General features: G+C 34.8%; 1 protein-coding gene across 1 annotated transcript; it reads left to right on the forward strand.

Moving 5' to 3' along the window:
- Positions 1-668: 668 nt before the first annotated feature.
- LOC118187529 (astacin-like metalloprotease toxin 5) lies at positions 669-25,027 on the forward strand. Its single transcript, XM_035357770.2, has 6 exons — positions 669-823; positions 13,416-13,486; positions 14,446-14,527; positions 16,853-16,967; positions 22,418-22,593; positions 24,659-25,027. The coding sequence occupies exons 1-6, from the start codon at positions 757-759 to the stop codon at positions 24,877-24,879; spliced, it is 732 nt and encodes a 243-aa protein (XP_035213661.1). The 5' UTR covers positions 669-756; the 3' UTR covers positions 24,880-25,027.
- Positions 25,028-25,085: the final 58 nt, after the last annotated feature.

Below are 25,085 nucleotides of genomic sequence, written 5' to 3' on the forward strand. Positions count from 1 at the left end.
TTCGCGAAGTTATCACCTGTGTGCGCACATGCTTGCACATCATACTACGAAAACTTGGAGAATTTTCCTTTTGTTTGGTGAAGATTTCACATTTCTATCTGGCTTTGTTGCTTTCCTGTGACCGATCAAAAGTGCATCATGACCTTACGGATGCTCTATATATAAGCTATGATTGATATGTGCGAAATATATAAGTTTAACTGTTTAAAACTTTTCATTGTGATGAAGTTTCCCAATGAAATAATTAAGTATCCCTTGATATCAAGATATGTGATATTTGTTTTGCAAAAAAAAATTAAATTTGTTCTTCAGAGCCATATTTATTTACTGTCGGTTGAAAAATATCACGCTATGGATGAAAGGACCATAAAAATAATTCATTTAATTTTAATGTTATTTTGCGTAAGAGGAAAAATTAAAAACTATCAACAGGAAACTGCTATCACACGTCTCGCCTGCTGATAAAATAAATCTTCAGATTACGGCATTTTGCGAGATTTTCAGCTGTTCATTTTTCCACGCGCATTCAGATTTCTCAGATTGAAATAATGTATTGCTATAGGATATGGTATCTATTACGTCAAACTCGAATTGACACCATTTTTTTTTAATCAGACATTCCGTATTTTATAAGAAGTGAGAAACACAGGTGCATTTTTTTCAGATTGAGATAGCTTGGAGATAAGAGTGGTATTTCAAAAGACAAACGGACGAACCGAAGTCACTCACAGTTTAGTTTGTTTCTCAAGGGTCAATATGAAGCTGTTCGTGGTACTTGCTTTTGCTCTGGCCACTGTGGTCCTTGCGGAGGTCGATGATGAAGGTGATCAATTTAATATTTTATTCATTTAAATTTCATTATTAAAAGTATTTTCATTACTTTTTTCATAAATTGGTATTCTTTTCGGTAATAATTTTTGATAAATCTAAATATAAAAAACATGTTTTAACTTTTAATACATAGAGTGGCTCAAAAACTGTATACACTATTTAATTGGGAATAATTGTTAAACGTGTAAGACCTATCTCTACTCCACATACACTAACATAGATCCTAGAGTGAACTTGGAGAATTCTCGCACAGGAGTGAATTAAATACCAACACAGAAGAAAGGAGCAAAATAACCCTTTATTAAATCAAACTAATTTAATAGAAAAGCACGGACTTTGTGCGTTACAAAACACCGTTCACTTGCGGTGGTAACTAAACGTAGATTATAATACAAATTAAATCTGAAAAATAAACGAGTGCAAGAATGCACTTCAAAACAACTTTAAATAAATTTGTTATGCAAAATAAGGAAAACCCTACAAACGAATAGAAGGAAAATCCCACTTTTGGTAGCTTCATATTTTAATGTTTTCTACTGTATTGTGTTTGCTATGATCAGCTATGCGCTGAAGAAGGTTTTTGTGAGTGAATGATTTATGGAGTCCCCATACGTAAACGCTAGAGGCGTGAGATCTGAGAAATATGGAGGATAGTCGACAAACCCTCTTCAACCTAGCTTTTTATTAAGAAACATCCTGAAAAGAGGATGGTCGTACGCTGGGTTCCCATCTTCTTGGAGACAAAAATGTTCTTTGCCTAGAGATCTTTAATGGAAGGCAATATCTCTGGCTTCTGCAAATACTCCTCATCGGTAACTGTGCGGTCAATGAAGAACGGTCCAGAGAAGCCACGATAAAACAAATCACACCATACATACCCCGGTAGTTTCATGGCTTGGTCCAAGTAGATTTCCAGATTCACAGAGACCAGTAGACACAGTAGGCTAATTTTTTGCCGTACACGAGTCAAACCTTTCGTGTTTTATTTTTTATAATGAGTACAACATTTTCTTAAATGTAAGTATAGGGACTGGAGTAATGTACAAAATGTAAGATTTCTTATTTTTAATAAAATAAATAACTTTAAGTTAAAAAATAAGAACACATTATTCTGTGCACATTTAAAATACTTTTGTACCTGGAACCAATGACCAACGATGATTACGAAAATAAAGGCCAGGCTAAGGACTTTTGCGGACATGGTGTATAACTGCAAATAACATAATTTAACATAATTTTAGTTAACTTACTTTTAGAAATCTTATATCACAGTTTATTATATTGATTGGAGATGACATCTTAGCTTCAGTAGTAGATTGGTAATTTCTAAACTTTAAATCCTTAGAAAATATTTCTTGACTCTTCAGTAGTTCGAAATCTTGCATCTGTTTACTGTTAACTATGATTTCAGATTTGTCCTGGTGCATCTAAAATACCATTTTAAGGAAGTCATTTGAGAACAAAGAGAATGCTGTAAGAGATTAAGTCCCGAAGGGCTCCCTTCTTTCAACTTTAAATTCTCTTCATAACGCAAAAGATCTATTTGTATTTTTCTGCCAGGTCATCAGCATTTAAATTGGCCTTTTTAGTTTATAGTTTTACTTGTTTTCCCATTAGTCTTTCTTACAAAGATCTCAATACTAATGCACTTATGCGTATCAGAGCTGCTAATTGTCAAAAATCTGAAAAACATTAGTAAATTCCTTTGCAAATGTTTATTTTTTAAGTATAACCCACCAATTGCCGAGCAGTCAAGTTGCTGACCACTGGTAGTTCGGTTCGACGTTCGAATCCCTCGAATACGCTGGTTGCATGGGCGTTTTCGTGCTTTTAATAGTCGAACAGGCTGGTCCGAATAAATAAACCAGTTTCCCTTAAATCTTTCTTCACGAAGGCATCCCTCCGTTAAAGCGAGCTAACCTTCAAGTGCTTTGCCATAATCAAATACCTTCTTAAGTATAAGTTTCATACCATCTGCGAATCTGCCAAAAATCTTAAATTCTGTTCGCATAAATATATATATAGTTTTATAACTCAATCTTCAGATAAAGCAGAAGATTTTAACCGACTGAGCTATGAATCTATTAATCAGAGGGTGTGTGTGTGTTGTCTCTCTTCATGAGTCATAAATTCAAAGATCGTTTCGTTTCAGGAGTCAAGGTTGGGAGAGCATTAGAATTTCAAATCAAAATTTCAAGAGTTCACGGAACATAGAAATAACATTTATTAACGATAAACTTATATTACTTATATTACTTCCGCCTATAGCGGCCATGAAACATAATCAAGCATCAAATAAATATGACATGCGTCATTCTTCATGTTCAAGCGTCAAGTGGAATATTTTTCATCGGCGCGCATCAAGAGCGCCACCTATCTACCAAAAAGACGGAACATACTCCGCCCCGATGAACATTGGTTCATTACAACATCGTTATAAAAATCTTCAATTTTAGATTCAAACAAGTTTTCCAAGTTCAACAGTATATCATATAAAATAAAAATGCATAATGACAAATTTAAATTGAATAACAACATTAAATTTAGCACAAAATTTTACAAATAAAACATACTTACAATCTCTAGAAGGAAAACAAAATAATGAAACTGCTAAATTACCATAATCCACAATTGTGGTCCATTCTCTGAATCTGAAACATAATTGAATTAATAATAATAATAAAGACACAAATTATGAATATACAATTAATGGTTTTTTTTAGAGTCTTATTCACTCAATGGTAAGCGGGAAAGTTTATGTATAGAACGCTTCATTTCGCCCAATAAAGTTTTTAGTTTCACAACACGAACTTTTTCATCAGCACCAGGATATAGTTCAATTACTCGTCCAAGTCGCCACTTTAATGGAGGCAAATTTTCGTCCTTTATCAAGACTAAGTCATTGAGGGCTAAATTTGGTTTATCCCTCAACCATTTGGTACGCCCTTGTAATTGTGAAAGATAATCTCTAGACCAACGTTTCCAAAAGCTCTGGAAAATTTGCTGTGTCAATTTCCATCTTTCAGCAGGTGTTAGCTTATTATTTGTAAAATCAGGTTCAGGAATTGCGGTTAATGTAGTCCCAATTAGGAAATGTCCAGGTGTTAAAGGATTAAAATCTTCAGGGTCAGATGAGATGGAAACTATTGGCCTTGAATTCAAATACGCCTCGATCTGTGTAATTAAGGTGTGAAATTCTTCGTATGTCAGAACCTGGGTCCCAATAGTCCGCTTTAACCCTTTGAGGGGCGGTATATAAAATAATTTAAACTGTGGTAAAATTTTGCATGAACTATAACTTATGGACCCTAAGGATACAAAATTGAGACTTAAAAAAAATCTAGAGCGAAATCCTGAATTTTGAGAGCCGGTATATATTTTATACCGGCGCCCCTCTAGGACATTTTTTTCCAGGTAGCTGCCAACTATTAATCTTTGTTTTTAAAATTAATTGTGGGTAATTTTGATGTGCGTCTGTAGTGATGAGTTCTTGAATATAGTTATGTAAGTCTAAAGACAATTTTTTTTAAATTTTGACAGAAATTTAAAATTTTAAAAATAAAATTTATGTTTTTTTATGCATTTTGATGACGCAACCCAGCTGAACATACTTATGTAAAATATGGGTAAAAAGCTTTTCAACTTGATTTAAATTCAATATTATTTTATAAAAAAATTTAGCAAATATAACACTTCATGTGTAAATCGTATCATGCTGTAACTGAACTAGTATAATAGTACAAGCAGATGTAACTCAGCCGAAAATTAAAAAAATTGAAAAGTGAAGCACTACGACCGACTCAGCTGAGAAAGTATGTTGCATTTTTGAAGTTGTATTTTATACTTTAGATAATATGTGAAAAAACAACCATGCTTCATACTATGATACGAAGAATCGCACCCCCCCCCCTCCACGCACACACACTTTAGATCATCAAGGACCGTAAGGGTCCCTTTTTTATTTTTTGTAAATATAGGTTGTAATGTATCATTTTGTTCAGGAAGAAACGCCGTTAAACAATTTTATTATTTGATACACCTCAAAGCTCTTATTCTGATTTTCAACCCCTTTGGCTGCATAGGGGCTTCTTTTCAACTTTTGGATAAATTTGAGTTTGCATCTAAAACGGGTCTTAGAAATATTTTTCCTCCTTTCACCAACTGTGAGAATTTATTTTGGAAACAACCTATTTCTATCAACGAGAGCGCAGATTTCTCTTGTGTTCTCTAGTCTTTCATCTGAAATTAACAAAGAATTTCCCTAAAGAATAAAAGCATGCTTTCAAACCAGCAGTTTTTGTGAAGGAAGAGCGACAGAGAGCTCGCGACTTCGGGTGAGATGGACCTTAAGTACATTTCCATTTTAAGTGAGCTTTCCCTTTGTGTGATCTTATCATACCTCACAAAGGGAAGAAGGCGTGACTCCCGAATGACAAATTGGTTGTCAATCACCTTTTTCATTTTCCTTGCATTCTAGAATTTTGGAAAACACTTAGCAACGGGTGTCTTTTGGGGGCTAACATGCCACATTTAACCCCCACAATTGTGTAAAGTTTTGACCCCAGATGGCAAATTTGAAATCGATGAGTCTTTCTCTTGGAAAAGAGATAAGTGCTGAAATAAAAATTTTAGCTAAACACAGACGAATGAAACTCGAGCTGAGTACACAAAGAATAAATGAAACTAATATACTTGTATTCAGTCCTAGCGCAGAGTCAATAAACTCCCCATTCCTCCATGAACATAATACTGAATCCTAAACGACTTATAAATTAATCATATTTCATCATAAACTGTTGTAATAATAAAGAAATTCTGTCATGTCACAGATTATAAAAGGAGAAGAATGGTGCTGCCATCTATTGGCGTGGTACCCTCAGTGTGGGCGCCGGTATATATTATATACCGGTTTTAAAATCGTATAAATAATCTTCTGTTAATTATCATTTCTGACAAAAATGAAGTAAATATATAAGATTCAGCATGTGTACGTCATATATTTGCAGGTTTTGAATCTTTTCTTTCCCTCCAATAGAATTTATCAATCTTCCAACATGATACCTTGCAAAGAGGTATATTAATTTCATAACTGCAAAATATTGAGCATTCATAGGGTGATGCTACCATTTAGAATTCAAAGGAAACACTAGAAACTTACGATTATAGCTTTAGGTGTAGAAAAATTAGCATTTTTTCGGAGGTTAAAAAATTGACAAACAAACGGTATATATTATATACCGGTGCCCTTCAAAGGGTTAAGTGAATCTTCATTTGTTTCACTCCAGCCTCCCAAAGGCCTCCAAAGTGAGGGGCAGCAGGAGGATTGAAGATCCATTGAATATTTTCACCGCTCAGGTAGTTTTGAAATGCTTCGTCAGAGGAAAGTGTAGCTATGTATCTTCTTAATTCTCGATCAGCCCCAACAAAGTTGGTTCCTCTATCGGAAAAGATTTTCTTGGGTTTTCCTCTGCGTGACACAAATCTTTTCAGAGATGCTAGGAATGCTTCGGTTGTTAGATCACTGACCACTTCTATGTGAATGGCCTTTGTGGTGAAATATATGTAAAGGCAAACATAACATTTATATCTCGTTCCTCCTCTTCCTTTCCTAGCTTTAATTAAAAAGGGGCCTGCAAAATCTAGTCCTGTATTCGAGAATGTTCTATCCGGCAATACGCGAGAAGCAGGTAGGTCGCCCATTATCTGACTGGATGTGCTTGTTCGATTTTTAAAACATTTTATACATTTCCAAATTATTTTTCTTACAATTTCTCGGCCATTAATGATCCAATATTTCTGTCGCAGAGCAGATAATGTTAATGTGGCTCCTCCGTGAAGGTTCACTTCGTGAAAGTGTTTGACTATCAATTCAGTAACTTGGTGACTTTTGGGAAGAATGATTGGATACTTTGTGTTTTCTGAAAGATTCGAGTTACAGAGTCTACCACCGACTCTAAGGATTTCTTCTCTATCAAGAAAAGGATTTAATTTCAGGATTTTACTGCTGAGATTCAATTTCTTCCCTGCTTTCAAAAGTCTAATTTCTTCTCTAAATTCGGAATTTTGCATGATTTTAAAAATCAAATTGCTTGCCTTATCCAATTCTTGAACTGTTAAAAAACCCTTGAGTTTTAAAGATGTAGGTTTAATATTGAGGCAGAATCTTAAACACCATGCAGTTACGCGTTTCAATTTTTTCCAGGATGAAAACCTGGATGTCAATTCAAATTCAGCCTCTTGGCTAATAACAGAACATACAGTAGTTTGACGCTGTTCTACCTGTACCTCTTCCACCATAGGCTCGATCAAAGGATCAAAAGATGATGATGGTACATTTTTCTCTTTTAACCACACTGGTCCATTGAACCAAAGTTTATTTTCCACTAGATCAGAAGCTCTTAATCCACGTGAAACTATGTCAGCCGGATTGTCATTTCCCTTACAGTATTTCCATTGCGAAAGTGATACAACATCTTGTATTTCACGTACACGATTAGCAACAAAGGGTTTCCATTTATCAGCGGTACTCCTGATCCAGTGAAGAACAATTTTAGAGTCACTAAAACAAAATACATTATCTTCTTGGATATTAAATAATTCCCTTAAATATTTAACTATTCTTGCGGCAATAATGGCTCCCATAAGTTCTAAACGAGGCAAGGTTAATTTTTTAAGTGGGGATACACGGCTCTTTGAAAGAACAAAAGACGTACAGCAAGAATCAGGATCACGAAAATATGCAACAGCTCCATATCCCTTGAGGCTGGCGTCACAAAAGACAAAAAGCTCTATTTTATCGAAATTTACACATTCATCATTTAATATGTATTTTCTAGGAATACACAAGTTGAGAATAACTTCAATTTCAAAGTACCAAGTTTTAAATTTTTCACTCAAATAGCTGGGCAAAATTGTGTCCCATTCAATACCCAATTCCCATAACTCTTGTAATAAGAATTTTATTCTGATAACAAAGGGTGCAATGAATCCAACTGGGTCATAAATTTTTGCCACAATCTGTAATACCTTTCGCTTTGTAACGTGTTTCCAGTCAACTGGTTGTAAAAGTTCTTGTACATCTAATTTTAATGTGTCCTCATCCAAATCCCAAATTATTCCCAGCACCTTTAACGTTTTCTTATCCAAATTATCTTCCTTATTAATTAAACCAATATCTTGCCACTGATTTTTTAAAGATACGGAATTTGATTCAAATTTTCTTAAGTTCATACCAGCGTCTTGAAGAATTTTAACTGCATCAGTTGATAATGAGAAAACTTCTTCAACGGAGTCTGCTCCATGGATAAGATCATCAACATATAGGGACTTATTTAACATGTCAACAGCTTTGCTATATTTCTTTTCATAACCCTTAATATGATGTTTGATAGTGGCGGACAAAATAAACGGACTTGTTGTCATTCCAAACGGCACTCGGCACATTCGGAAAACCTTAAAGCCTAAACTATTGTCACTATTGTCGTAAGAATGATCAAACCATAAGAACCTTAAAAAATTTCTATCTTCACTATCAATTTGAATTTGGTGAAAAGCCTTCTCTATGTCTGCACAAAATGCAACTTTATGTACGCGAAATTTTAAAATTATATCCAGCAAGTTAGGATTTAAATTAGGGCCTGATATCAAACATTCATTTAACGATTTAGCTCCTTCAGACTTAGAAGAGGCATCATAAACTATTCTTATTCTTGTTGTTACTTTTCCTTCACGTATAACGGGCCTATGAGGCATATAATAACAGTTAGGTTCATTTTCAACAAACTTACATTGTTCAACAATCCCCCTTTCAACTTGTTCTCTAATTATATTATCATATTCATTATATAGGAAATCATTTCCCTTTAATTTATGCTTAAGTCCTAGAAATCGTTGTTTAGCAACGAAAAAATTATCAGCGAGTTGTGATTTATTGTCCTTCCAAAAGAGTTTTGTTTCGTATCTGCCGTTATTAAATTTTAAACTGTCGTTAAAATGCTTAATAGTATCCAAATCAGTTTCCGAAAATGTTTTGTTTTCATTTTCAATTCCTAGCAAATCCAATTTCCAAAATGACTGCAAATCAAATGTGTTTCCTTCAACGGTAGATAAAAACAACGCGTTAATTCGAGTATTATTATTTTTTACTTTACCCATCACTGTGTATCCAAATATGGTCGGTACTATAAACAAACCATCATTTATCATTGAATTACTTCCTGTTTGTATATACCAGAAATGCTCCGCGCCAAGCAGAATATTTATGTTCTCATTAACGGGACTTGTATCCGAAAGTTCCAAGCCCTTTTTAGTCATAAATTCTTTAATGTTTTGACATGTTGATGGTGCCTGGAAGTTTATTGATGATATTAATTCTATCCCGATAGCTTCTACAACAAGGCAGCGATCATCGTTTTTATTTTTTATTTTTAGACTATATACATCAAATTCTTGCGAGTTACCGCGCTGATTTCCAAACGAATAAATTGTTAGAAATTCTTTTCTAATGACTTGTAATTCCAAATCGCGCGCTAACTTGTGGGTGATGAAGTTTCGTTCACTACCTGAATCAATTAATAATCTTACGATTCTCGATTTATTTTTGCTTTGAGCAATAACAGAACATGTCTGTAAAAGCACACTATTTTCAGGTTTTAGAGTGTTACAGTGGGAAGTAGATACTAAAGTTTTATTTTGCGTATCTGCGGAGTTAACATCTCCCATTTCTTTCGATTTCAAACGGCAGAAAAGTTTATTATGATTTTTGTCGTTACAATTTTCGCATGGTTGTATTTTTGATCGACAAAACGCCCGCAAATGTGATCTCAGAAAGCATCTATAACAGCAACCTTCATGTTTCAATTTGTTTCGTTTTTGTTCGTCGGAAAATTTCAAACATCCGGCAGATGTATGTTCGTTTGATTTGCAGAATATGCAAAACATTTTTACCGATGAATTAAAAGCAGAAGCTTGTGATTTGACTTTATAATTTTTGAACCCTTGTTTAGGATTAACCCCTGTGTATTTATTACCTTTAGAGCTATTAATCAAAATGCTTGCTTCTCGGCATTCAGTTTCTATTTTAATGAACTCTATTAATTCACTTACTTCTATATTTTGGTTAGATGTTCTTTTTCTATGGAATTCAAGAGCTAAATCTTCAGGTAACAATTTAAGAATTATTGGGTTCAATAACTCTCCGTATGAACCGCTAGTAACATCTAAACTACTTAAATTTCTAACGCAGATTTGTAACTGATCATAGAGTTTTCTTAACTCAAAAACATTTGAAGAACTTTTAACTGGTTCTAACTGTAACAACATCTGGATGAATTTTGATATAATAACATCTTTACGACCAAACCTCTCTTCTAAACTTTTAATACATAGATCATAATTTTCTTCAGATAAAGCATAACCAGAAACACAATTATATGCTGAACCAGATAATAAACTTTTCAAATATGTAAACTTATCTATTTTAGATAAACTTGGATTAGAATGAATAGCATTATCATACGAATTAAAGAATTCGAGCCATTTACTGGGATCACCAGCAAATTTTTCAATATTTAATTTAGGTAACTTTACTGAAGCACTACTTGTAACAACATTATTACCACTCAGAGTACTACTAATACCATTACTAGTTGTAATTATACTTCTTTCAACAACTTCATTACTGTTAATTTTCTTTACTTTACTAACATTCTTAGCTTTAAACGTTATAATTTTTTCATCATACTCTTCACATACAAGTAGTTCGTTATCATATTCTTTTTCATCAATTATGAGAGCATCGATCTTTGAGTCAAGAGTTTTAAGTTTCTCATGGTATTCAATTAACAATTCATATGATGAATTTAAATCTTCTACATGTTCTTTACTTAATTCTTCCGATAATAATTTCTCAAGTTTATTTAGAAGTGTAGTAACTTTACTACGTACAATAGCACGTTTCTTTTTCTCTTTTGCTAAATCATCCATTATGTTTCGTTTTCAAAGATAGATACCAAGAACAAATAAATCAAATTTCTTACCTTTCAAAAGGTAATTCCCCTTGTCGCGGGTTTCAGACACCAGAAAATGTGTGTGTGTTGTCTCTCTTCATGAGTCATAAATTCGAAGATCGTTTTGTTTCAGGAGTCAAGGTTGGGAGAGCATTAGAATTTCAAATCAAAATTTCAAGAGTTCACGGAATATAGAAATAACATTTATTAACGATAAACTTATATTACTTATATTACTTCCGCCTATAGCGGCCATGAAACATAATCAAGCATCAAATAAATATGACATGCGTCATTCTTCATGTTCAAGCGTCAAGTGGAATATTTTTCATCGGCGCGCATCAAGAGCGCCACCTATCTACCAAAAAGACGGAACAGAGGGGTTTTTTAAGAAAAGGACATTTTCTTTTCTTTAAGATTCATGTAAGATTAATTATTCAGTAAAAATTATTTACTAGATAATTTTTAGAACAGAAAAGATTTAAATACCTCTCATGCAAAGAAATACGAAACCAGATTCATTTGATTAAATTAACACTAAAACTACCCTTACTTCATGACGATTTTGTAAAAAGAATTTCAAGATTCCTGTGATTTAAAACTCCTAATAATATTTGCTGCTTATTTCTGTTTCTTTCACTGATTTGAACTTCATTCATGGCTTCTGAATAAATAATTAGCTATTTTTGACTAAAGGTAAGTTCGAAATTCTGTGTAATGCGAGTGAAATTTCATGCTATTACTCCAAACAATATAATGAGTGTTTACAATTTAATCTCTGCTACTTGCTGGTCTAAAATCTACTAAGCTAGCATAAAAGCGCAAAAATCAAAGTATTTAGCACATAAATTCACAAAATATATTTCTATCAAACTTTGACTTAATAAAATTGGTTCTACAATCTCGAGCAAACTCAGCTACCAAAAGATTAATGCACCTAAAGTAATTCTCAGAGCTAGGAGAAGAAATCTCAGGGCTAGGAAGATCCACTTCACTGAAAAAGTTCTCCTTTTTAACTTTGAGGAATTTTATATTCAAGTAATGAATTTGTGTTCTGGTCGGAGCTAACGCAAGTAGATGTGGCAGTATAGATAAGATAATGAGTTAATAAACAGAAACCTTACACATGTATAAATATTTGTTTAGGAATCAACTTTGATTTTTTAACAACAACAGAATATTTAATTAAATTAGCATTTAAAAAATTATTTTGGAATAATTAACAAAGTCGAAAAAAATCTGTTACTTTAAGACGCTATCGATTGTAAGAAGCCACTTCTTCTCAATGACAATTGTTTGGAGGAAAATGATTCACTTTACAATTGAAGAAATATTATATGAGATTGGACATAATGCTATTACATGCTTTAAAAGGTTTGAATTTAGGAAGGTAACCGTATTTTACTTAAAATATACATCATTAATAGCTCTAATCTTACCATTATAAGTTTCTCAATTTCTGTAATCAGCTTTCAACGTTCTGTTTTACTCAGATTCGTGGAAAAACTGGTCGGTGTTTTTTCATACGTATAAATGAAGCTTCAGACTACAATAGTTTCAGAACACTATAACTATTCTTAGTAAAAGAGGCTAATCAAGTGACCTGAAAAAAAATTTCAGTTGAAACATTTTGTCTATGATAGCTCATCATGAGTAGAGAATTCGGTATTTACCTTTAAAAAAAGCATGTTAAGGGTAAAACGATGACATCTAAGCATTAAGTGAACATTTTCTTATTATCTCACTTCTAATAAATAATATATCGTCTAATAAATTGAGAAACTATTCAAATAAATTTATGTCAGTCTTCACTCTAAATTTTAAATAAAACTTCCTGAATAAAATGAAAAATCTTAAACTTAGAACTCAGTATCATTTCAAAGACCCACCAGCAACTGAGTTCGAAAACTGTTGAACACTCGCAGTTCTGTCCGCAGTTTGAGTCCCGTTGAATAGGTTGGCTTCGTGAATGTTTTGGTAGTTTTCCTGCATGTGTAACGTGGACACAAGCCAGTTTCCCTTAAAACGTCCTCCATGTGGTATCCGTCCCTTTCCGTGTAGTGCCTAATATCGACGCACGTAATAAATGAGTAAAAAAAAATATTTTCTGTGTAGATAGAGAAGATATTGATTGCATTCATTTCAATCTAATATCTTAAAACCGGCAGGCAGATAGCCCTCAAATGCTTTTTCATTTAACCTAACCCATGCTGTTGAAAATGCTAAAGAGTAGTTTACTTCATCTTTATTGGAACCGGTCGCCAGAAGTAAACTTATAGGTGATTAGACATCAAGGAAATCATACGTTTTCAGTACTAATCTCTTCAATGTGTTTCAAATATCTAGGTATTTAAAATCACAATAGCATCTGGAAAATATCCATTGTGATTTCAGCTCTAAATTAAAGACCTTTTCAGCACATTTTACTGCTGTTTGTTTAAAAGAATTTATCAGATTTTCTTTCTGATCACTTGTAGAACAAAATTTATGTAAGTATGATTCGTGAAAAGTTCTGTAATGCTGATAATAGCAGAATAACATATTCGAAATTAACGCAGCTGTGATATTATGTTTCAGAGCTCAGCCGCATTGCAATGCAGAATCCCGACTTGTTCGGAGGTGACATGGCCGGAATTGATGGTCCAAATGTAAGTGCCGTTTTAAAATATCTCATTCACTTCAAATATTTTTTTTATTTATCAAATGCTTTCGTTTGGCTACTAAGCCATTAGACAACGGGCTTTTCTCGGCAATTAAAAGCAGATACTGCAGGACTTTCGTCCAAATGTAGAGCAGCCATATCTTGCTCGCTCATACAAAGAGAACACCTAGGACAGTCCACAATGTTAAAACAAAGAACATGAGCTCGGAGTCGATCGTGCTCAATCAGCATCCTAAAATTTGCAACTGCAGCCGCACGATGTGAATCAAGAACAAGTTATCTAGAAAAAAATACATTCCAAGGTCTGCCATTCGAAAGATGCAAAGTTGCATCATGAAGAAAGCAACTAGAAATCCTATGTATTTTCAGTTTAGCAGAATGGGATCGCAATTTTCCAAGGATTTTGTAAAGAACAGAAGATCCTTTCTTGGCAATCCAAGAATCACTGCTTCTTTTGTGGAACGGTATTTAAGACACTCAGGTACCTGGGCGAACATTATCCTAAAACGAAATATACAAAGCTTCGAAACAGTATCTCAACTAACTAAGTATAAAAAAGTAGTTAGCATAAAAAATATAATAATCTTACCCACATCAAAGAGTAAATCATACAGGCAACTGCACGCATTACATCAGAGATTCTTCCCAAAATATGGACTGAAATGAGTAGAAAATGAATATCATTATGACCTGTGTTATGCCATTAATGGTATAACTTTGAAACTTATTAAATTTTTCTCTGCATCTTATAAAATGCCTGAATTAAATAAAAGCGTTTTCAATCATTTTCATATAAAACGCACTTCCCAGACTTCATGAATCCTCTATTTCATTACTAAAGAACCCCAAAATTTTTTGGTTAACTTTTCAATACTATTTGGTATAAGCACTGACTGACAAGAAACATTTTTGATACCAATCTACTAATCAAAACGTATATTTCAGGATCCAGAAAGAAATGCCATTCCACAGACAAGATACCGATGGCCTGGAGCTAAAGTTCCTTACGTCATCGATTCTTCCTTATGTAAGTTTTTAGATCTAAGAACAAGTTATTTCTTTATTAGACAGGCATTTTATTAATACTTAAGTATTTTTTCCTTTTTACGATAGAACTCCATTCATCCGTAGCTTGTTATTGATTCCTTAACTTTTTTTTCATTTGAATGTTATAAAAAGTATAATTTTAGAAGTTATTAAAATTTAGAGGAATCTATACAACACATGAATATTGATCTATAAATTTTGTAAAATGTGTAACCTGCAAAAATTTAGGGAAACTCAAATAGCTGGTGTATATTAAGTCTTTTGATCAAGTTCAGGCATTTTCAGAAATTGATTAAACGAAAATGATATCGTTATGTCAATAATAATCTCAAATAAGGAACAGAATTTATTTACTTACAGTACGATAAATTCTCTGGACTGTAGGAAATCTTTGGATATTTCGAACTTTTTTACAGATTATTTTGTTATTTAATAGTATGTTTCGAATTCTATTATTGACGTATTTGTGCTGCAGGCAATGAATGAAAACCAGTCATTCTGTAAAATGTCTGGTCTTTGGTGTCAAAAAATAAAATATCCGAAAATTTTAACTTAATACGTACATTTCCTAGACATTATAGCGAATGCAAACGTTATTTCAGCAACGTATTAAAAAAGGATTATAGAAAGGCTTTCAATAAAAGGATGGGATGTAGATCTCGATAGCAGTAATATCTTTTTAACTGGATAAATCAGTTTACTTTTGTTTCTGTTATAGCGATTCAGTAGCCTATGTTCCCATAGCTCGTGTTCAGTAATCATACTGGCCTTTACCTCACTAACTTTCGGATGTAGTTTCGCTACATCACATTGTTTTCTGCAGCATTGGCTCTCATAAATTCATCAAATAATAACGAAACTTTATTTTGCCATTTAAATCAAAGGCTAAACCTAATTAAATTAAAACACACAGCACTACCATGCACTATTATATTAAAACACACAACACTTTCATGAAAAAATGGCAATAAAATTACATAAAGCAAATAAAAAATTAAATTAAATTTTTGGTAACTCAAATATAGTTCTGGATATAAGCTTTCCTACCTATTTTAGATAAAATTCAACTCTCATCTACCAAACTCTGTTAGCTTGTTGCTAATGGCAACACAGGCAGGAAAATAACTAACGGCATGTAAATTGTTGAATTGAAAGTAAGCTTTCTAAATCGTAATAGCTGTAATGTATACAGCTGTTTAACCAAAATGTAACTAAAACTTTCAGGATTTTCACTTCATAACCATGGTGATCCGAAAGACCAGAACAAATTCGAACGGCCGCTTGTGAGCATGAGATTGTTCCCCCCCCCCAAGGTAGCTCCCATGCATTAAATTGCCAGTTTAATAATGTGTATCAGCCACCTGTCTCCAAAACTTTCTGTAGATGGCAATGGACCGCGTTCTAAGTTGGAGCGTGGGAATTCTCAAGGCAATTTCCCCCAATCCCCTATAAACATTAGAGTCGCCGACAAATTTAGTAACTTATCGAGCAATGCTCTGTAGCCACAGCCCTAGTAACAAGTCAGTAAGTCGTAGAAACTCTGAGCAACCTCGAGCGAGCGAGGAAAAGGACATAGTAATGTAAGAGAGAGACAACGCTGATGGAACGAGACGGCTTCCGTCCTAATGCGACCTTAATGGCGCCTATCGGAATTAAGAGCCGTCCCGCCCTTGATCAATCAACCCTGTTGCGACCCCACAGAGCAAGAGAAGACAAGGCAGTACCAGTATGGTCCCTGCCGAGCCTTGCTCTGTCCCGAGAGCCCTTAGTGCCTTCTTAGTGCCCTTCTTCACAGAAGGGCCCGAGAGCCCTTCTGTGAAGTCTGTTATTATGCCCTCGTGATTGAGAGTGCCTAGGTACAGATCCTAACCAGGACTAAGGCGTTCGCCTGAGTCAACCCCCGGAGGGGGGGGTTAAGAGAGGGACAGAAAAAACGGATTTCCTTTTACGAGAAAAGTTACTCGTAAAAGGAAATCGTTAAATCCTTTGATCTCAGATGTTTCCAGCTGTTGGTGAACTATCTAAGTTGAATCTGCATCTGCAGAACAAAGGAATATTTATTCTGTATATTATCTACATATGGTCTAGAAATTCAGTAAGGAGGAAACGCTACCCTGTCTTCTTTGTGGAATCGCTATAATTTGTCAGCAGTTTAAACCTAATTGTCACATGGCATATATACATTTACAAAATTCCTTTTTATTACGAAAGTGATTTAAAACATAAAACATAGGAAAAATGGGTAATAATACTGTAATAAAACTTTTTTCTTGATATTAATCATCTCATTTTTACCCTTTAACAGCTACAAAGACAGATCTCATCTTGAGAGGAATGAAAAACTACCATGATAAAACATGCGTCAAATTCGTTCCCAGGACCGTTGAAAAGGACTACATCAGAATCTTCTCGGGACAAGGGTAATTAAAAATTACATTTCAAATGACGTTTCGTATGAATGGCATCAATCACAAAAATCATTATGTTGCCTCACAAAATAGCTAGCAACTAACTTATCATCTTTTGTTGAAAGTAGCATTCAATAGTTTTTGGGATTCCCATATAACTGAAAGAAGCAAGTTAGCACAAAAATAAAAACTATTTTAGTGGAAATATAGCACTGAATTGATTGGAAGATTTTCACTTTTCAACAATGTGTGTGAGGAATATCGTTATAATAAATATTATAACTAAAAGATATTGAGACAAACTGGCAATACAAAAACTCATACATAATGCTCTAGCGGAAAAGATAAACTATTTAAGCTTCGGATTTACATTTGGCAATAATTTCTACAAAGGGAGCGTGATATCCTGATATAATCGATTCTTGACACATTTTGCGTTTTACTTTTTATTAGTTGCAATTTGCATCTTTTTTTTCCCATTTGAGGAGAAAGAGAACAGAATGTAAAATGTATCTATATTCTTGTTACATACAGTTTACAGTTTAATGTAGTTTAACGAAGCAGGAATTGTACGGAATTTCGCTATATGTGAGGGCTGCATGGGTACGGAATATTTGAAAACATAATGATATTTTTAGCAAAATTATGATATTATAAGTTATGTATATAAAAAAGCAAAACTCCGCTGCACAAACAGCCCTTAGAGAGTCATGGCCGGCAGTGCCCTGATATCTGCTCTCTGGACCGTGGGCTCCGGGATGCTTGTGCACCTTGCCTGGACAAGTGGTCAGCGTGTCGCAGAAGCCCCGGTGTTTAGTCCCAAAGCAAACTTGGTACCCAATTCATCAACCCACTCAAGGGATGAAAGTCTGAGTCAATCTTGCTCAGCCCGAGGATCGATCCCCAGACCTGTGGTGCTGCTGCGCGACGCTTTTATGTATATAGGATACTATATTAAAATTAAGAAACTCTTTGCTACATAATTTTATTTACTAAACATTAAATTATAATTTAGAAAACTGAAATTTATTGAACAGCAATTTTCTGGATTCAAATTAGATTTCCTTTTCAAAGAAATTAATTAAGGACTCAAATTCTATTTTTTCTTGTGGACCAAAGTCAAATTTGGTTAGTATATACTCTAAGACGAAAATAAATATATAAACAAATAAAAGATGCACCAAGAAAAATTAATCTGAATGCAAAGGATTCGATAATTATTGATAAATGCATACTCAAAAAAAAAAAAAAAAGAAGTGATTTAAATTTCAAAATAACAGAATACTTTATTCAGGAAACTGAACAGCTTAATAAATCAGTAAGGTGTTGGCTCACCTCTGAATATTAGGCATACTTTTCCGGCTTGACACTAACTCATAGAGTTAATAGAAGACCTCGTGCTGGATTTCTTTCTAAACTCTCTACACCTATCGAGATGGATCGGTGACATCTTGGGATGGTATATGAAGATTTCTCATCAGATCTAAAACAAACTCTACTGGGAAGAGATCTGGCTACTCAGATGGCCAGGACAAGTAATGAAAACAATCTGTAGAATGAGTGCTGTGTTTGGTAAGACATTACTTCTTGAAATGTAAACCCGCCGTCTTTCAAAAGAAAAGCAACGTGATGCTACGTATAATATCAAGCATGTGTCGCCGTACTTTAAATGTGTCAGAGATGACAAGCAAATGGGTCCACCTATAAAACTGAATGACACCCGAGATATAACACCCTGCTATCGGGCTGTGAGACGGGAAACAACCAGATCAATATCCCACCATTCCCTCGGACATCCCAGACAGACATGCCTTCTCAGGTCATCGTAGCTCAGTTCGAAGCCGGTATGGTCGAAGACAATTCTACTCAAGGCTGACGCTTTAAGGCTGACTCAGCCACTTACACCGACGATAAATTTTATAAACGGCTAGAATGCGTAGCCTCAACTAAGAATAACAGCTGCAGGAAAACGTAGCTGACGTGAGCTATACTAGCGAAATCACACTCCGTCTAATCTTCTCGCTTCAGCTGTTTAAATACTCAAGGAGTATACTCAATGCAAGGGGAAATAAGAAGTTCAGGAAAGGTACCAAAATTAAAATAATTGGTAATTCAAATGAAGGGAAACTCTGCATATTTACTATCTGAAAAACACCTCATAAAAAATGTCAAAGATCTGGAGGTAATGATATACTGGCATTTTATGTAAAGGAGAAGAATAGAGTAATAAAAATTGAGAATCGCTGGCATAGAGACTTCCCGAAATACACTAGCGTCGTTCGGATTATTGTTTTAATGACAATATACAATATAGAGTCTAAAGGAATTTTGTTAATTTGTTAAATTGGTCCTCTAGCAGATGATGGATACAAATCGGTAGTCATGATAAATTATCTCATTTAAAGTTCTTGAAATATGTTAAAAAAATGTTGAAAACGCAGAGCGTTCTTCTTCAAAACGTCTTTGATAACACTTCAAGATCAAAATGTTTGTAAAATAAAATTCGAATATCAATACTAAAGTGCTTTAGATAGACTGAATCGATTTTAAAATCAGACGAACAAAAGCGATCTCTTGGTGGAGCCAAAATATTGGGAGCGTGACGAAAGAAAAACCTTAGCTTCCGAATGTGATGAATCATTTCAAAAATGTTAAATCGTAGTCGCCGAATCAAGTGTGCATGATAAACTTAACATCGAGAAATAATTACTTTTGTTTTTAGTAAAACAATCATTTTGCCATGAGGATAAGAATTAAAAGTATCACAATATTCCATATTAATGTTTGTTTATCCTCTCAAAAGTACTGGTGATTTCAAAGATCAACATCATAGACAGCGAGTTTACTGTAGATAGAGATTATAACTTCGTCTACGTTTTCAATTAGAAGCAATTCCGTAAAAGTGCCAATTAAAGCAGTTTGGTGGCAGTTTCCTGGTATTTTTTCTTTTCAAAAGTTTTATTGAAAACTCGAAAGCAAGTAAGACGAAAGCAGCCAATCTATAACTTAGACACTAACAATCTTAGAAAGGGTTAAAATGCATAAAAATAAACTGTATTTTTGAATATAAAATGCAAAACCCATGCAGTTTAAAAACAGTAAGTAATTCAAAATAGTTAGTTAACAAATTGTTATATCTGTAAGTCTCTTGATTATGAAAACAATGAAAAAAAGTCGCCCTTTACGTATGTAACTATTTTTTTTCTATTTATTAGCTCTTTTTAGAAATTAAGTGAGCAAAAAACATAATTTATGTAAACTCTGGTCTAAGTGAGATCTGAAGGTGTGGAGTTGTGGTCTAATTTTTGCATTAAAAAACTGCAAGGCACTGAAAAATTTTGCTTACATTTAATTCTTCTCTCTCTGGTAGTCATTAAAAAATTATATGCTATTCGAATATATTTTCCCTTACGTTTTCCTATTCGAAATATCCCAGTTCTTTTTGATGCCTTGACTCTCTTTCAGAGTTAATTTTTATGGGATTCTTCTTTATTAGGAAAGACATTTCTCCCTTTCAAAAATTATGTAATAAAAGATATAAAAGTAACTGGTTTATAGAAAATTTTGGAATCAGAGTCACTTATTACTTCTCGCATTCCGGTAGCATCTTCTTTTTCTTGCATGTAGGTTCAGTTAGTTTCGCCATTCTCTTAGTAATTAAAATTTTACTGGTTTTTTAAAAGTTTCATAATCTTTGCTATATCAGATTTTGATTAAAAACACTCATGAAACTAAAAACGATACGAGAATTTCAAAATAAGCAATTCTTCTTTCTTTTATATTACTCATGAAAACATTCATAGGTTCGCTACTTAAAATTAACTCAAGCTATATATAATGTTTTCATAATACAATGCTCCGACAGCACATTTAATTTGTCATAATGCAAATATCCTGTCAGTTACTAGATACACTGACTACCAATAAGTATTTGGACACCTGTGATAGAAAAGAAAAACTAACTATATTCAAAATCAATAGTTGGTAGAGCCTCCACGAGAGGTAATTACAGCGTGGGGGCACACGAGAGGTAATTACAGCGTTACCTCCGGGGCATACTTTCCGCAAGTCTTTGTATGACAGCTAGTGGTATTTATTTCCACTCGGCTTGGAGAAGACATAGAAGTTCCTTCACCGATTTTGCACGGGTAGTGCACCCCTGAATTCGGCGATACAACTCGTCCCAGAGGTTATCGATAGGGTTCAGGTCTGGACTCTGGGCAGGCCAGTCCATTCGATGAACTCCATTGGCACCATACCTTGGTTAACGTCGAACTTGACTGTTGGCACAATGCATTCTGGCAGAAGACGTTCTCCAGGTAGACGCCAGACCCAGACTCTGCCATCCGAACGGTAAAGGGTGAACCTTGATTCGTCACTCCCAAGAACCCGTTTCCACTGATCTACGGTCCAATTTCGATGTGCTTTGCACCACATTAAACGAGCAGCGCGGTTGGACTTTGTGATCAAAGGCTTAAGGGCAGCAGCATGACCATGAAAACCAAGCAGATGTGCTTCCTTACGGAGGGTATTCATTGAAACAATACTCCCGGATGCCTTTGAAACTCCTCGCGGATGAGGGCCATCGGTTGGGTGCGGTTCTTCCGAATTTCTCTGGACAGCACTCGTCGGTCTCTATCTCCCAGTTTCGCTGGTCTGCAGACTCGGGGCACATTCCGACAATCACCGCTCACCTTCCACTTCTTAATCACATAGGCCCCTGTCGATTTTGGATACTTCAGATCGCTAGATATGCCCCTTAAGGATTGGCCACATTTGTGATACTCGATAATTATACCTTTCTCGAAATCAAAGAGCTCCGAACTACAAGGCATCTTGCATGCGACTAAAGCCGATGCTGTTTCCTACACTATATATACCGGCGGAGTCCGTAACGTACCTTAGGACCACAGATATCGTCACTTGCATAGGTGTCCAAATACTTATTGGTAGTCAGTGTATAAGTTCACTGGGTGTAAAATTTGCTTTAAATCTGTGAGACTTTTCGGGTAGAATTTAAGCAGTAACGCATTCACCATTATATTGTTATACGTAATTTATTAAATTATCGGAAATAAAATGTTAACTTTTCATTAAAAAAGGCTAGTTTTCACAATTTACCGATATTAAAATTTCCGACTCTAATTTGTCTTTTTTTTTATGCTATTATTTCTTACTGAATGCTAATCCCAGTACCTTCTTAAATTTACAATGACTTTTTTGCTAACAAAGTTTAGTAGATTTAATATTTTTCTAGTCCTTTAGATTGTATTAGTTAGAATACTTCCAGTATTTCTAGATACTTTTAGACACTATTAGGTAGTTACTATTAGTTAGAATAAATGGAAAGTACGCTTGTTGTTGATTCATATAATTGAAATTACCCTTATTGGTATGAAGTCTTATGTAAACAAATGTGCATTTTTTTGTTATTGATTATACATAAGATTTTTATCCAACAGGTGCTACTCTAACGTTGGAAAAATTGGTGGTCAGCAACCAGTGTCTTTGGGTGTTGGTTGTCATTATGTAGGAACAGTAGTCCACGAATTAGCCCATGCTTTAGGATTTTACCATGAACAGAACAGATCAGACAGAGATCAGTTCCTTGTAATATATTTGGAAAATGTCCGAAGAGGTAAACTATAATTATATGTTTTAATCTTTTACTTCCATATTAAACTATAAAATATAGATTCTGTTACACGTAACATAATATTGCCGCCTTCGTATGGATTCTTAATGGGTTAAAAGCACACAGAAACGATGCTAGCTCGATAAAACTACACTGTTGGCCATTAAAATTGCAACACCATGAAAGAAAGCAAATAAAAAAAAGATATTTATTGCATGTAAACAGTATGATTAAATTTGTAAGCAACAGGGATGCGAAATTAGTAGAAACAGCTAAAACATCCTGGCAGCTAAAACGGCCCTTACACCATTAGGCATGGAGCAAAACTGGGCTTGGATGACAGGAATGGGCAACTCATTCCATGCTGCTTCAAGTCCATGCCACACTTCATCAAACCTATTAGCTCGAAAGGGGTGATGGGCCAGTCTCTCAGCAACTCATGACCAGATGTTTTCAATAGATGACAGATCTGCAGACCGCGCATGCCAGGGCAGCAGTCGAATAACCTGTGGATCGAGAAAGGCCAGAACACGACGTACAATATGTGGTCTTGCATTATCCTGTTGGAACAGGGCGTTTGGGAGACTCGAAGATAGGACACAACCACTGGACGTAAGATGTCTGAAATGTACCCATCTGCGTTCAAATGACCGTTCATCCGAACTAGAGATGTGGGCGTCGTGTACTCAATAGCTATCTATGCAAATATAGAATTCAAGCAGGCAACGTGCGGTCTCATCGGACACTCCAGACATGTATACGGGGATCAGAATACTGCACGTAGAACCGTGACTCGTTTGAAAAGGCGACATTGTGACATTCCTGTACCCAGCTTTATCGTTTGGCGCACCAGAGTCACCGTCTCTCTCTATCTCTCTATACTGCATTGTTAAGGGAAGCCGAAGTAATGGTCATCCTACTGATTGTCGACTGAAAACGTCGACGCACCTTACGAGCTGATACTCGGCGTGCTGCAAACATACCCATTTCTTGACTAATGGACATGATGCGGTCGTACGGTTTTGCAGAGCAGACCTCGCAATGTATATCTGACGTTAATCAGAGAGGACGTTGTGATCCTGCATACCGTTCAGCATGACCCTCAGCAATCCATTGATTCCGTATTCAAATGACAATGGTTGGGTGTCGACTAGTGCTACCGGCAATATCACGGAACGATAATCTACACTTTCGATAGGCAACTATCCTACCTCTATCTAGTTTTGAAACTTGCTGGTAAGCATTATTCGAGGCATAACACGATATTCTGAGCAAACTCCAACCTTACAAAGTACATTCTGAATGAGAAATTTACTACTTTTTAACTTTTCTTTTATGTCGTTTCTCCCTCCTGTGTCGTCTTAAATGAACTGAAACACTAATCATTTCCGTATCCCAAGTTCTTCTTCCTTTCATGTCATTTTGACGTTCATCAGATCATTCCGTTCAAGGAACACTTTATAGTTCTGGAAAGTTCCACAAAAGCACCTTGATACAGATCATCTCAGTATCAAGGTGCACAATCAGTAGTTATACTTCAAATAACTAATAACGGTTAGCAAATCGGAATGCAAAACACATCTAACAAGGCGAAGCTCTTACAGATGCCTCAATACTCTTAACAATTGTGGAATGATGTTATGTCCGATGTTATATAGTTTTCCTTCAGCCGTCCAGAAATCTATAGTACCTTCCATTTCTCGAAATTACTGAAAGGCATATACGTTTAAAGTTACATATGGGGGCCGGATGCAGTTTCAATTACAAATAGGGATCAATTACAGTTCAGCTACAGTTATACAGGAACCGGACTGAACTGTCGAGAAGTGGTCTCCAAGTTTGGCAACTTATCGCCAGCGTGGCACTATCTCAATAGTTTACCGAGATAGCTATTTACCTCGATGTTAAATAGACTTGCCTCTATACTTTTACTTTTCCAGCAAAGCTTCGTTTCTTCAGACTTTTCATGTTATATTATATAAAAGGTACTACAATTTCACTTGTAATTTCACTAAAATTGTTTACATATATACAAAATTCTTAACAGTATATACATTTCCTTTGCCAGGAATGGAGTCAAATTTCGTGAAGCTCTCCTATGCGCAAAACTTACTGCTCACCCCATTCGATTACGACTCTGTGATGATCTACGGAAACAAAGCTTTCTCTAAAGACGGCAGATCGGATACAATGGTAGCCAAAAATGGGCAAAGACTTCTTGATCCTTATTATAAACAAGGAATGACCAAATCTGATATCACTCGGGTTAAGAAGATGTACAACTGCTAATTTTAGAACTTCTATTGCAGTCTTTTTGAGTTCTATTCTATTACAAGAGTCTATTCAGAGGAGTTTGAATGAAACCGCTTAACTGATTTTTTCATGCATTTCTTTTTTGTATAGATTTTTTGGAATAAAATAAAGGATTTTAAAATTATGCTCTCTATCTCTATGTATTTAGATACACATTGCGTGTCCTTTTTGTAATGGTATGC

The sequence above is a fragment of the Stegodyphus dumicola genome, chromosome 2, assembly GCF_044657685.1.
Source record: "Stegodyphus dumicola isolate Sdum_Otavi_A_Nest chromosome 2, ASM4465768v1".
NCBI classification, from domain to species: domain Eukaryota; kingdom Metazoa; phylum Arthropoda; class Arachnida; order Araneae; family Eresidae; genus Stegodyphus; species Stegodyphus dumicola.